The following is a 13,944-nucleotide window of genomic DNA, read 5'->3' on the forward strand; positions in this document are numbered from 1 at the left end:
GAAATACAGTAACTCTTTCTCATAATAGGTTGGTATTTAAGCTAAGTTAAGGTCTAATAGTATTTCTACCAGATAAAGAAGTGAGAAATGTCAAGGACCCTCAAATTATATTTTGTCATTAGTGACAACCATATTAAATAAACTTTGGCTATGATTGAGTACAGTATTCTCTAACGGTCTATATATCCTGTATGTGGGGATGTAACAGTGGAGAGAGTGACAGCTTTGATCAGGAGAGTCATTCTTGTTTACATTGCCTCATTGCACAAACTTAAAATAAAACGACTAATTTTATCTATTTGCTAACTCATGGCTATCTTATCAATTTTTTTCGAGGACCCACAGAAACTCCCTGAGCAATCCCACAGGGGTCTCTGGACCTCACTTTGGCAACCGACTTCTGGCGTATATCTGACTGTGGACCCCTACCTGCGGAGACAGTCCGTTCCCTAGTGACGGGTTCATGGGGTTGGGTGGTCCTCCGCTGACAAAGCTGTCCGGGTAGCCTGAGAAGGAGTGGCGTCCGGAGGCCAGGCAGTACGGCGAGCCCCCCTCCCCCTGCCCACCGCCGGAGCTCTGGTGCGAGGAGGGAGGCAGCGGCTGAGGCCGGTGCAGCGTGCTGTGAGGTTCTGACACGGGGGGAAGGGATGGAGAACATTAGAACAGGGCCTTTAGAGGAGGCTAGAAGGTAACCCATTAGCTGTAATAGGATTACAATATTTTGATTAAAAAAATTGTGACTATAACCGATTTCAGTTGTAAAAGTGTATAAACGGTATTATACAAATCACCACATTTGGAATACTGAAATATTTTTAATACAACATAATACATACCAACATATTGAATTGAAAAAGCCGTTTCAAATGATGGTCTATGAATTGGAATAATATTAAATTGTATATTCTGTGGATTTTGAAGGCACAGCAATCCAGAGGTAAAAGAAAGTAATCTGAGGGTAATCCAGTAATTGAATATTCTGGTGGATTACATAACTGATTACAATTTCAGCTGTAATGAAAGCTGTTGGGGGGGAGGGGGTGATCCTGAACTCCGATGGAGGTCTGTATATCAATAAACAAAGAGTTCTACCAACATTAAGTATAACTTTAAAGGACCATACAATTGTTTGCAGACTCACCAAGTGTATCTGGAAATGTGTCTTAAACACCACATAAACTGAAAAGGTCTCCACATTTGTCTATAATCCCGAATATCTGAGTTGCATTTAATTACCTGACAAGTTGCTCTATTATGCCTTAATCCTGTGTCTAAAAAGAAAGAAGAGGAATTCTTCCTCAGTCAGATACTGTATTACATCACTATGGCAAAGCCTTTCAGAGAACAAGTGACATATAAGAGGTTAGCATGGCATTTTAGTCAAATGTGGTGACTTCCATGAGTTTATGTGGTGTTTATCGGACATGTTCAGATATACTTGAAGCCTATGGGACAAGTGAATCGGCAAAAGAATTACATACAAATTATGAACAAATAAAAGTGTGACTTCATTTTTGTATCAAACCAAGGATGATTTGGAATCCATTTGTCAAAAAAAATGTATGGTCCTATACTCAAATGAGCCATACTGCATGCTACAGTGCTATCTCAGAGGTACATATTATTATTATATTAATATGTACAGACAACGGTCTACTGCATTTGTTGGACTGTCCCCGTGGACTGTATGTCCCTGTTGTCATCGTATGTATCTGTCACACTTTGCGAGATGTCGTTATGTCTTTGCTCAAAGCTCCCCCCGAAAGCACACAACCACTCCTGTCTTTAACAATGAAATGACACGTCACTCGAACCTTTAGATACTGACATTTTAAAGGGTCACTCATCTCAAAAGCTAACATGGATCGAGACGGTTTCTTGTCTGTAGATGTGTCATCATCGTGGAGACACATTCCTACACTGTATTTGGAAAATTAAAGTGTCTCTCATTCCAATGACGTAATCGTGAAGCACTTCATGTTGAGCGGTGGCGTATGACAAAATCAGAATAAACGTTTTTTAAAACTCTATCATCACTATTTTCCCTACGTCTCTCAGTGTGACTGGCTACGGCTACTGTGCTGCCATTGGCAGAATGTTTTTCATTGGTAACGACTTTGAAATGTCTATAAATACAATCTATAATTAGATCTACAATTTCAGACTACATTTTAATCTAATCAAAACGTGACCTCAGAATCCAAATTGGTATTGAATCTGAAAATGTGTGTTTTTGGTTACACCTCTACTACTGAGTATGTGCTGTACGGTGTACTGTACCTTGTGATAGAGCAGAGGGGTAGGGGCTGTCAGAGAGCTGGTAAGGGGGCATACTGGACATGGCCGAGGGCGGGAACCCCCCGGGGATCAGGTGATTAAATGCCATTAGCTGATTGGCTCCTGCCTGCTTCCTCCAGCGCGCCCTTCTGTTACTGAACCACACCTGTGAAACGTGACAAGTCAGATCAGTCTGGGTGATTTATATCACAGTTTATCCAACAACACTGTATCACGGTATGTATGGTATTACCAGCCCTGCCAATGCTCAGCCCTAATAGATATCACTGCATTTGTTTTGTGCATGTATTGTGTGTGTGTGTGTGTGTGTGTGTGCGCGTGCGTGCGTGCGTGCGTGCGTGCGTGTGTGTGTGTGTGTGTGTGTGTGTGTGTGTGTGTGTGTGTGTGTGTGTGTGTGTGTGTGTGTGTGTGTGTGTGTGTGTGTGTGTGTGTGTGTGTGTGTGTGTGTGTGTGTGTGTGTGTGTGTGTGTGTGTGTGTGTGTGTGTGTGTGTGTGTGTGTGTGTGTGTGTGTCATGTGTTATGTGTTACTCTCCAGACTAGCCCCTGTGACTCTTCCAGCCAACAAGGCCTTCTCTATTCTCTCTCTCTCTCTCTCTCTCTCTCTCTCTCTCTCTCTCTAGAACCAAAAGTTATTTCAGGCCAACTATCTTAATCTTCTCCTAAAATACATCTGTTGCAAGCCATTGTTGAGCTTAAATGTAAATTTCAATATTTCCAAAATAGAGATGAATAAATCTTTTATGCTTTTTTAAAAGTTTGCTGCTTTGTCTTTGTTGTAAGCAAAATATCTTAAAGGGACAATTATTGTGATTTTAAAACAATAAAGCCATAATAATTATTGTACAAAATACTTAACAAATGTTAACTTTATCTGAAATACAAGCAATCTAGACAGCATATATGGTTAATATTTGCCATGGACCTCTGCTAGATCACATTTATCAATAAAAGTGCTATTCGTTTTTTGTGATTAAATCTGATGTCTGTAATAAAAAAATTAAAAGAAGATACATGACATGAATGGCATAAATCATGTTTATCTTGAAAAATATAAATTGAACTAAATTCAAAATGAAAGGTGGCGGCAGACAGTGAAGGTACACAGTGAACCTTTTTGCAAAGATTTTACCATAATCTACTTGTTTTCACCACATAATAAATGTAATATAAATGTGTAGGGGGGCTGCACAGTGTGTACTCCATAAAATGTCTTATTTTATATGTTCTTCACAGAAGATTAGCCAAGGCCAATGAGTCTCAGGTAAAAAAAAAAATAAGAAAAAGAATGTATTGTATAATTTCTCTTTTAGTAAACATTGAAAATGGGTTCCACAGACCCGAACACCACACAAGGGTTAAAGGGGACATATTATGGAAAATGCGTTTTGCTTAGTCTTTGTATGGATTTAGCATTCTGAATTGTTTAGGGAACTACTACTACTATTACTACTTGCTACTCCTTGCTGCCAGGGTTTGATGTTTTCAGATTAACAAGCCTAAACAAGCTGTTCAGAATGATTGCTTGTTGTGATGTCACAAGGAGGGCACAAGCAATAAATTAACTTTGATTAATTGACCAGCTGTGTTTTCTGGAGCTAGGAACACTGCTTACCTAATGTACTAACTACCCAGTTAGTAACAGCGTTTTGCTCATGGGGTGTGGCCAGGCAGAGAAGGAAATAATTTATAAAAAATTTGGCGTGTGGTACATCCCCTAAAAATGGTGTGTTTGAATACAAGGGTAGAAAGAGGTGTCGGGAAATATATCACACGCTATTCTGAGGTTAAAATGTCTCCCCCAAAACGGCCTAGTGCAGCTTGAATCACTCTGAATCTGTCCTCCAAGTGATGTATCCCGAGGGCAGTTATTCCAGGAAATATTACCGGTAAATAAATACAGCTCACTGAAAGTATGAAAATTAAAACACAGCACAGCCTTATCCCTCACAGTGGGAAAATACAGTTTATGTTAGTTAAGGTGTAGGAATTTGTTTTATTTAGGACGGTGAATGGGCCTTTTTAGGAATTCATTACAAGGAAATGTCTAATGAACTAAAGTCTTGGGAGATGGTATTACACAGACGTCTCACAGAGTTCAGATGTCTGATGTTTGAAACATTTTCCCTTAGTGACTTCTACTTTAAGATAGCTAATAATGAAACATTTTCCCTTAGTGACTTCTACTTTAAGATAGCTAATAATGAAACATTTTCCCTTAGTGACTTCTACTTTAAGATAGCTAATAATGAAACATTTTCCCTTAGTGACTTCTACTTTAAGGTAGCTAATAATGAAACATTGTCCCTTAGTGACTTCTACTTTAAGGTAGCTAATAATGAAACATTGTCCCTTAGTGACTTCTACTTTAAGGTAGCTAATAATGAAACATTGTCCCTTAGTGACTTCTACTTTAAAATAGCTAATAATAATAGAAAATCCCTTAGTGACTTCTGCTTTAAGATAGCTAATAATGAAAAATGTTCCCGTAGTGACTTCTACTTTAAGATAGCTAATAATGAAACATTTTCCCTTAGTGACTTCTACTTTAAGGTAGCTAATAATGAAACATTGTCCCTTAGTGACTTCTACTTTAAGATAGCTAATAACGAAACATTTTCCCTTAGTGACTTCTACTTTAAGGTAGCTAATAATGAAACATTGTCCCTTAGTGACTTCTACTTTAAGGTAGCTAATAATGAAACATTGTCCCTTAGTGACTTCTACTTTAAGATAGCTAATAACGAAACATTTTCCCTTAGTGACTTCTACTTTAAGGTAGCTAATAATGAAACATTGTCCCTTAGTGACTTCTACTTTAAGATAGCTAATAACGAAGGCGGCTGGGTGGCGTAGCGGAGATTGCGCTCATCACCAATGCAAGAGACTCCGGTATCGGGTGGAAAGTCGATGGGTGGGGATTGGACGTTGTGGACAGCGACTCCTACAGGTCGGTTGGGTGACGCCTGCACAGCAGAGACAGGAAGTATCGGGGGCAGCGTGAGCCTCCCACGCGTTACTCCTCACCACTGAGAGTCCGCGCTGTCTGGTGAAAAGATGCGACAGGCTGCCTCCTCGTGTACCGGAGGGGACACGTGATGCAAGGCTTCTATCCTCACTACAACCGACCAGTGGGGGGCATAGTCTAGCAACGTTCAAGACAGGGGAGGGGAGAATTGGCAACACGAAATTGGGATGGGAGAAAAATTGAAAATGAGGAGAAAAAGTGTATAAAGAAAAATAGCTAATAACGAAACATTTTCCCTTAGTGACTTCTACTTTAAGATGGCTAATAATCAAACATTTTCCCTTAGTGACTTCTGCTTTAAGGTAGCTAATAATGAAACATTGTCCCTTAGTGACTTCTACTTTAAGATAGCTAATAACGAAACATTTTCCCTTAGTGACTTCTACTTTAAGATAGCTAATAACGAAACATTTTCCCTTAGTGACTTCTACTTTAAAATGGCTAATAATGAACATTTTCCCTTAGTGACTTATACTTTAAGATAGCTAATAACAATACATTTTTCCTTAGTGACTTCTACTTTAAGAGAGCTAATAACAAAACATGTTCCCTTAGTGACTTCTACTTTAAGAGAGCTAATAACAAAACATGTTCCCTTAGTGACTTCTACTTTAACACTTTGAGAGCCCACCACGTGATAACACGTGTTATCAGCCCGCCCCCTGAATGCCCACCACGACAATTAGCGTGTGATTTTTTTATTAGCTGAATTCATATTTCATCAACGACCAGCCCCATCAGGAGCTCAGATGTGAAAAAACCCGCCCCCTATCGTCTCCCAGATGGTAATGCACCCTTTTGGAATGGACTCAATGAAAATGGATGAGAAAAGAAAAATCCGGAATCCACATTTTGTTTCTCAGGCATGTACCCCGAGCCGATCGGATTCATTGTGGACCATCAGAACAGCGTGGAATATGTGTTTACAGTATGTAGCGTTGGATCAATAAAAGCGATCGATTTTTGGAATGGCGATCAGGAATTGGAATGATATTTTTGGATAACATCTGATCTCAGGTAAGGAATCTATTTTACCAGTCTTGGGATAATCAGACCTGTTTTCACAGAGATATAAGCTTTTCCCCTCTGTGTGTGTGTGGCTGTGTGGCTGTGTGAGCGATCAGGAACTAAGAGAATCGATTTTCAGCTTGCGGCCAGCGTGCATATGTACACATATACTATCGATAATCTAGCGTTTATTTGAAAACGATTCATAAATAGGCCGAAAAATGACAACGTTCTAGAATATTCCAGTACAGGGCGTTTATCACAGAATTTTTTTATTTTCCTTGAAAACGAGGGCTTTTCAAAATGCTATAAAACGGAAATGAACTGATAAAAAAACAATCCGCTTCGACAATGTTGACTGGAAAATGAGTCATTGATAAGCGACGGGCAGATTAGACACATAGCCATAATTTAAAACATAGATTAGGCGTTATTAATGCTAACATTGAAGTGGATGCTGGGCATTCAAGCACTAAATCGTGCGCCCCCTGCTGGCACTGAAAGTGTTAAGAGAGCTAATAACAAAACATGTTCCCTTAGTGACTTCTACTTTAAGATAGCTAATAACAAATAATTTTCCCTTAGTGACTTCTACTTTAAGATAGCTAATAACAAATAACACACACTGACTTCTATTTCCATGCCTGCAATAAATCAGAGTGGGAAATGGGGGATATGAAACTACATGTGTATCTCGATATTATATTCAGACTTTGTAAAGATATTCAGACTTTGTAAAGCAGACTTTGTGTGTGTGTGTTTGTGTGTGTGCGTGTGCGTGTGCGTGTGCGTGTGCGTGTGTGTGTGTGTGTGTGTGTGTGTGTGTGTGTGTGTGTGTGTGTGTGCGTGTGTGTGTATGACAGACTTGCCGTGACCACATGGGTCGTGATATTACTTTGGTTTATCCTTGAGATTGCCCAGCTCATCCATTCCACCCAAATATGGAACTAGCCTTCTAGGATTAACTGGCTTGGCTATGACTGTAAGCTAAGAGTGCTGATATCTGCCAGCCTTGGACAAGCCAATACTTTAAACTTGTTATTATTGGCTTAAATGGGCACTAGACTCTAAACATTTTACAAATGTTAATTTAGTTTGACAGTTATTGAGTATATTTATGAGTTTGAATATGTCCTCTGGTGATGTCGACGGAGGACACTGAATCCTTGTGAATTCTTAAGTACAGCTCAATGAGATGATGGAGATGATAACAAAGGGAAAAAACAAAGGGAACTGCTACAATATTAGGATCTACATAATTTCATTGAGGTGTAATTAACATGACACAAAGAGTCATCCGATGACATGTTCAAACTCATTAACTCAACAACTGTCAAACTAAGTTACTGTGTGTTCACAGTTCTGGGATTTGAGTGAGAGTATGTGCAAAATAAAAAATAAAAAACGTTGTTTTTCGTTGAAGTGCCCCTTTAAAGGGGACATGCTATGGAAAATGGTTTCCTATAGTGTTTGTATGGGTACGGCAGTCTGAACTGTTATTTGGGTGCTGGGGTGAAAAGACATACAGTAATGTGCTCCTTGCCATCTTGGCCGGGATTTGTCTTCATGATTAACAAGCCTAAACAAGCTGTTCAGAATTGCTTCCTCTCAAAGATGTCACAATGGGATGAATTAGCTTCTATTCATCACATAGCTGTGGTTTTGGAGCCAGGAGCACTGCTTAACTAATGTATTGCCCAGTTTATAAAAGTTGTTTACTTTTGGGTGTGTAGTAGCCAGGCAGGGAAGGAAATAATTCATTTAAAATGTGGTTTGTGCTTCACCCACCAAAAACTGTGTTTAATACAGGGGAAGAAAGAGGTGCTCGGAAATAAACAAGTAACATTCGATTTAGACTAGTTTCTTTAGTCTTTCTTTAGATTTAAATTTAAACATGTTCCACAGAAGGAAATTGCCAAGCAGCCAAGCAGCTGGTTAGAGTTAGTAGGATATCTGCTGTAAAGGACCAAGCAGTTGGTTAGAGTTAGTAGGATCTCTGCTGTAAAGGACCAAGCAGCTGGATACTAGATTTAGTAGGATCTCTGCTGTAAAGGACCAAGCAGTTGGTTAGAGTTAGTAGGATATCTGCTGTAAAGGACCAAGCAGCTGGATACTAGAGTTAGTAGGATCTCTGCTGTAAAGGACCAAGCAGTTGGTTAGAGTTAGTAGGATCTCTGCTGTAAAGGACCAACCAGCTGGTTAGAGTTAGTAGGATCTTTGCTGTAAAGGACCAACCAGCTGGTTAGAGTTAGTAGGATCTCTGCTGTAAAGGACCAAGCAGTTGGTTAGAGTTAGTAGGATCTCTGCTGTAAAGGACCAAGCAGCTGGATACTAGAGATAGGATCTCTGCTGTAAAGGACCAAGCAGCTGGATACTAGAGTTAGTAGGATCTCTGCTGTAAAGGACCAAGCAGCTGGATACTAGAGTTAGTAGGATCTCTGCTGTAAAGGACCAACCAGCTGGTTAGAGTTAGTAGGATCTCTGCTGTAAAGGACCAACCAGCTGGTTAGAGTTAGTAGGATCTCTGCTGTAAAGGACCAATCAGCTGGTTAGAGTTAGTAGGATCTCTGCTGTAAAGGACCAAGCAGCTGGATACTAGAGATAGGATCTCTGCTGTAAAGGACCAAGCAGCTGGATACTAGAGTTAGTAGGATCTCTGCTGTAAAGGGCCATACAGACAAAGTGGTGGAGATAATGTTTTCTGTACTCATGAGATGTCCTAAAAAGCATGTGGAACCTCTGTTAAACCTCTGGTAATTTTATGTATGTATCCTACCAGTGTGTATGTCATGTAATAAGTGTATTGAAATAAAGTAATGAAAATGTGTGCGTGTGCATGTGTGTGTGTGTGTGTGTGTGGGTGAGTGTGTGCGTGAGCGTGTGCGTGAGGGTGGGCATGGGCATGGGTGTGAGCGTGTATTTGAGTGACATGCCTTGTCCATATGTTCTAACCCCATGCTGGGTCAGCTACACTTCCCATATGGACACTGTGGAGCAGAATGTGCTGGGCCCTAGATCAGAGCTAGGGGCCCTTGAGATTGGGCCCCAGGGAGCATTGATGAGACCAAGGCCAGGAATGTGTGTGTGTGTGTGTGTGTGTGTGTGTGTGTGTGTGTGTGTGTGTGTGTGTGTGTGTGTGTGTGTGTGTGTGTGTGTGTGTGTGTGTGTGTGTGTGTGTGTGCGTGTGTGTGTAGGGTAAAGAAAGGTTAGCAGGTGCTTGCTGGTCGAGGGAGAGTGTGTGAAAAGCCTATAAAGATAGGTGTGTGTGTGTGTGTGTGTGTGTGTGTGTGTGTGTGTGTGTGTGTGTGTGTGTGTGTGTGTGTGTGTGTGTTGTGTGTGTGTGTGTGTGTGTGTGTGTGTGTGTGTGTGTGCGTGCGTGTGTGTGTGTGCAGGTTAAAGACAGTTCAGCAAGAGTGTGCTGGTTGATGGAGGTGAGAGAATGTGTGAAGCCAGAGCCCCTATAAACACACTATAAAAGTGTGTATGTACTATACAGTATGTGCACATGCGTGAGCAGGGTAAAGACAGGTCAATGGGTATCTAAATTGAGGAGTGATTTTAACTAGGCTATAGCTGTGTGTGTGTGTGTGTGTGTGTGTGTGTGTGTGTGTGTGTGTGTGTGTGTGTGTGTGTGTGTGTGTGTGTGTGTGTGTGTGTGTGTGTGTGTGTGTGTGTGTGTGTGCGTGCGTGCGTGCGTGCGTGCGTGCGTGCGTGCGTGCGTGCGTGCGTGCGTGCGTGTGTCTGTGCGGGCGTCACCAGCTAACTTGTATCAGCCTGGCATCGTGTGGCAAATGTTCACAATGGGGAAAAACTAAAGCATTAACCACAAATCGAACGCTAACGGCAACCACAGCCAAAGTGGTAGGAGCCTGACAGCAGGTTTAGAGCAACCATGGAGCAACTGTTTGGACGCCAATACCAATGAGCGACGACAACATGTTCTATGGAACTTTAGATTAGTGTCCAAATGCAAATTGCTATCTAAAGTAAAATTTTTGGGGCTAGATTTGGCGACCCCTAATTTTCAGCAGAACACAGCTTACTTGAAGTTGCTGTGGGTAGGATTTGGTTGGGAAGGTGATCCACGAATGTGGTGAAATGCACACAAATGTCCTTTTTAACATGCTCATAGTCTAGAAAATGTAATTGCAAAATAAGTTGTTTTCATATACGCCATTGTTGCCATTACACATTGTTTTCATATGCACATATGTTCCTCTGCTCTCGCCTCCCAGATGAGTGTGACTGACAACTGCTGTGGCCAATGAGGCACTGTGGGCTGTGACATTGTGACTATACTTATCACTAAGACTCTCTCGCATTACCTATACTCCTCACTAATACTCTCTCACATTACCTATACTCATCACTGGCACTCTCTCACATTACCTATACTCATCACTGGCACTCTCACATTACCTATACTCCTCACTAATACTCTCTCACATTACCTATACTCATCACTGGCACTCTCTCACATAACCTATACTCCTCACTAATACTCTCTCACATTACCTATACTCATCACTAATACTCTCTCACATTACCTATACTCCTCACTAATACTCTCTCACATTACCTATACTCATCACCAATACTCTCTCACATTACCTATACTCCTCACTAATACTCTCTCACATTACCTATATTCATCACTAATACTCTCTCACATTACCTATACTCCTCACTAATACTCTCTCGCATTACCTATACTCATCACTAATACTCTCTCACATTACCTATACTCCTCACTAATACTCTCTCACATTACCTATACTCCTCACTAATACTCTCTCACATTACCTATACTCCTCACTAATATCTCTCACATTACCTATACTCCTCACTAATACTCTCTCACATTACCTATACTCCTCACTAATACTCTCTCGCATTACCTATACTCATCACTAATACTCTCTCACATTACCTATACTCATCACTAATACTCTCTCACATTACCTATACTCATCACTAATACTCTCTCACATTACCTATACTCCTCACTAATACTCTCTCACATTACCTATACTCATCACTAATACTCTCTCACATTACCTATACTCATCACTAATACTCTCTCACATTACCTATACTCCTCACTAATACTCTCTCACATTACCTATACTCCTCACTAATACTCTCTCACATTACCTATACTCCTCACTAATACTCTCTCACATTACCTATACTCCTCACTAATACTCTCTCACATTACCTATACTCCTCACTAATACTCTCTCACATTACCTATACTTATCACTAAGACTCTCTCACATTACCTATACTCATCACTAATACTCTCTCACATTACCTATACTCCTCACTAATACTCTCACATTACCTATACATAAAATGTTAGGAAGAATCAGTTACCTACTGCACATTTAATATCACAAGTAGAGACATTGTTCTGTCTCCTCTTTCCAACAGTGGATACAACTCAACAGGTGTCTACAGGTCAACGTGACTGAAAAAGATGGAGCAAGCCATCCAGAAAAGCCTTTTACTGCACTTGTATTGTTAAAATTTTAATTAAATAACTTTAGCACTATAAATACAATGAATCGTTGTTATTATTATTATTTTTTTTCACTACGTCCGTACCTGTACCCTAGCCTCTGTGAGTTTAGCCCTCTGGGCCAGCTCCTCTCGGGTGTAGATGTCAGGGTAGTGGGTCCTCTCGAAGGCCCTCTCCAGCTCTTCCAGCTGCTCGGCGGTGAACGTGGTCCGACTGCGACGCTGCTTCCGCTTCAGGGGCAGGTCCGGCTCCGACTCCACGTCAGAACCCTCGTCCGAGTGACTCGCTGTGGAAAGAGGGAGTCAAGGACTTGTTGTATTATCTTTCCTTTTTTACACATTCACGCTTTGCGTTACGTTATTATTATGAAATGGGAGGAGAAGCGGGAGATGGGAGAAAGGTGGGATGATGTTATACGTATGGCCACATGGGCCATGCTCCGACCCGCGGTTTTGAACGTGCACCTCAGCCCCTGCACCAGGCACTAGGAAGCCTTTGTTCCACGTCGAAAAAAGAGATGACAACTGGGCAGAGAAACCAAAGAAACTTGATTTTATAGTTTTCATCACACGGTTAGAATGGTGACGATGTTAACTGTGGAAAGGAACCTGGAAACATACTCTTCACTTCATTTACCTCCCTTTTCTTTTTTATAAACTGTTCTAAATTATAACTTTATTTAGTTGATGAGGAGCCCCCCCCCCCCCCCCCCACCAGACTATCATGTTGAACCATGTGAACCTACAGTATTTGCTCTTCATTTTCTCTTGTTTACATGAACCTCTTAAAAGGAGGGACCACTTTCTTAAGACACACACAGACAACTTCCCCCATCATCTTGTGGCCAAACAGACTTCCATTCGAAGGAATATTCTCCCACTCAAAGGTATAGTCTGTAATACCATCTAACAGTGACCTCTAGGCAAAGGAGCCCTGGCTTGGCACTGCGCTTTGTTTACTTTTTTGTTTAGGTCTGACGTGTGGGTTAGGAGTTTAGCAACTTATTATACTGTGAATGTCTCCAGACCTCTCTTGGTGGAGCGTAAGATGTGGCCAGCAGTAGCAACCGCTTCCCTGTACCCACTGAAATCCAATCCGCACACCAGACTAAAACAAAAACTGTAAACAAGGAGCAGTGTCGTGTTGTCATCTTTTACCCAGAGGTCGCTGTGTGACGACATTACAGATTCTGCCTTTAAAGAATAATCCCGCTGGACAAGATTCCCAAGGCAACGTGGAGAGACTGATGGGCTAAAACCCACACAAAGGACTCATTTGGGCCTTGCTTTGTGTGGTGTGTGTGTGTGTGTGTGTGTGTGTGTGTGTGTGTGTGTGTGTGTGTGTGTGTGTGTGTGTGTGTGTGTGTGTGTGTGTGTGTGTGTGTGTGTGTGTGTGTGTGTGTGTGTGTGCGTGCGTGCGTGAGTGTGCCCACATGCGCGCCATAAGGACGGGGGGCAGGGGACCAGTATTGTCTACACACAGTAGCACTAAAAAAAAATTCAACAAATTTAAAGCTGAACCCCTTGGAGCAGTCGGCTGGATGGAGAACGGGTTAGCTGTCCTCAGTCGCCCAGATGCATACTGGTCTATTTACTCAGGGTCATTAGGAGCTAATTCAGCAGAAATGCCCATGAATCAGCTATGTCTTTTTCTTCCGTCTCTCACTCTCTTTCTTTCTCTCTCCGTTTTCCTCTCTTCCTTTTGGCCGAGTGTGAACCCAGGGCCGCGTCTACGGCTGGCTGACCGAGGAGCACATCCAAGTATTGTCAGCCAATGAGGAGAGGACAAGAAGCCACCAGCTTCGCCACCATGTCTGTCTGAGTATACTGTAAATACACAACTATATATCACACACACACTCACACACACACACACACACACACACACACACACAAATACAACTTTCAGCGTGGTGCCATGGCTAAAATGTGTTTACAAAAAACGAAATTTCACTTTGGTAAAAATTCGCCATCAAGCCCCTTTCTTCCTTGTCACCAGCTGTGATCTTTCAGCCTGATTGAGTTGCAGTGATATTATCGCCCTTGACAGCTTTTGTGCTCCCAAACTTTTCATCAGGGCCTGGGATCAGTA

General features: G+C 41.5%; 1 protein-coding gene across 1 annotated transcript in view; it reads right to left on the minus strand.

The window, feature by feature from the left end:
* pax3b (paired box 3b) overlaps nucleotides 1-13,944 on the minus strand; it is a gene marked incomplete at both ends in the record, with an annotated part of 75,898 nt that overhangs the window by 12,950 nt on the left and 49,004 nt on the right. The window contains 3 exon segments of the mRNA XM_084317377.1: nucleotides 430-629; nucleotides 2,281-2,443; nucleotides 11,940-12,139. Coding sequence (XP_084173503.1) covers nucleotides 430-629; nucleotides 2,281-2,443; nucleotides 11,940-12,139 — 563 coding nt within the window.

The sequence above is a fragment of the Notolepis coatsorum genome (assembly GCF_963971535.1).
Source record: "Notolepis coatsorum genome assembly, chromosome: 1".
NCBI lineage: Eukaryota > Metazoa > Chordata > Actinopteri > Aulopiformes > Paralepididae > Notolepis > Notolepis coatsorum.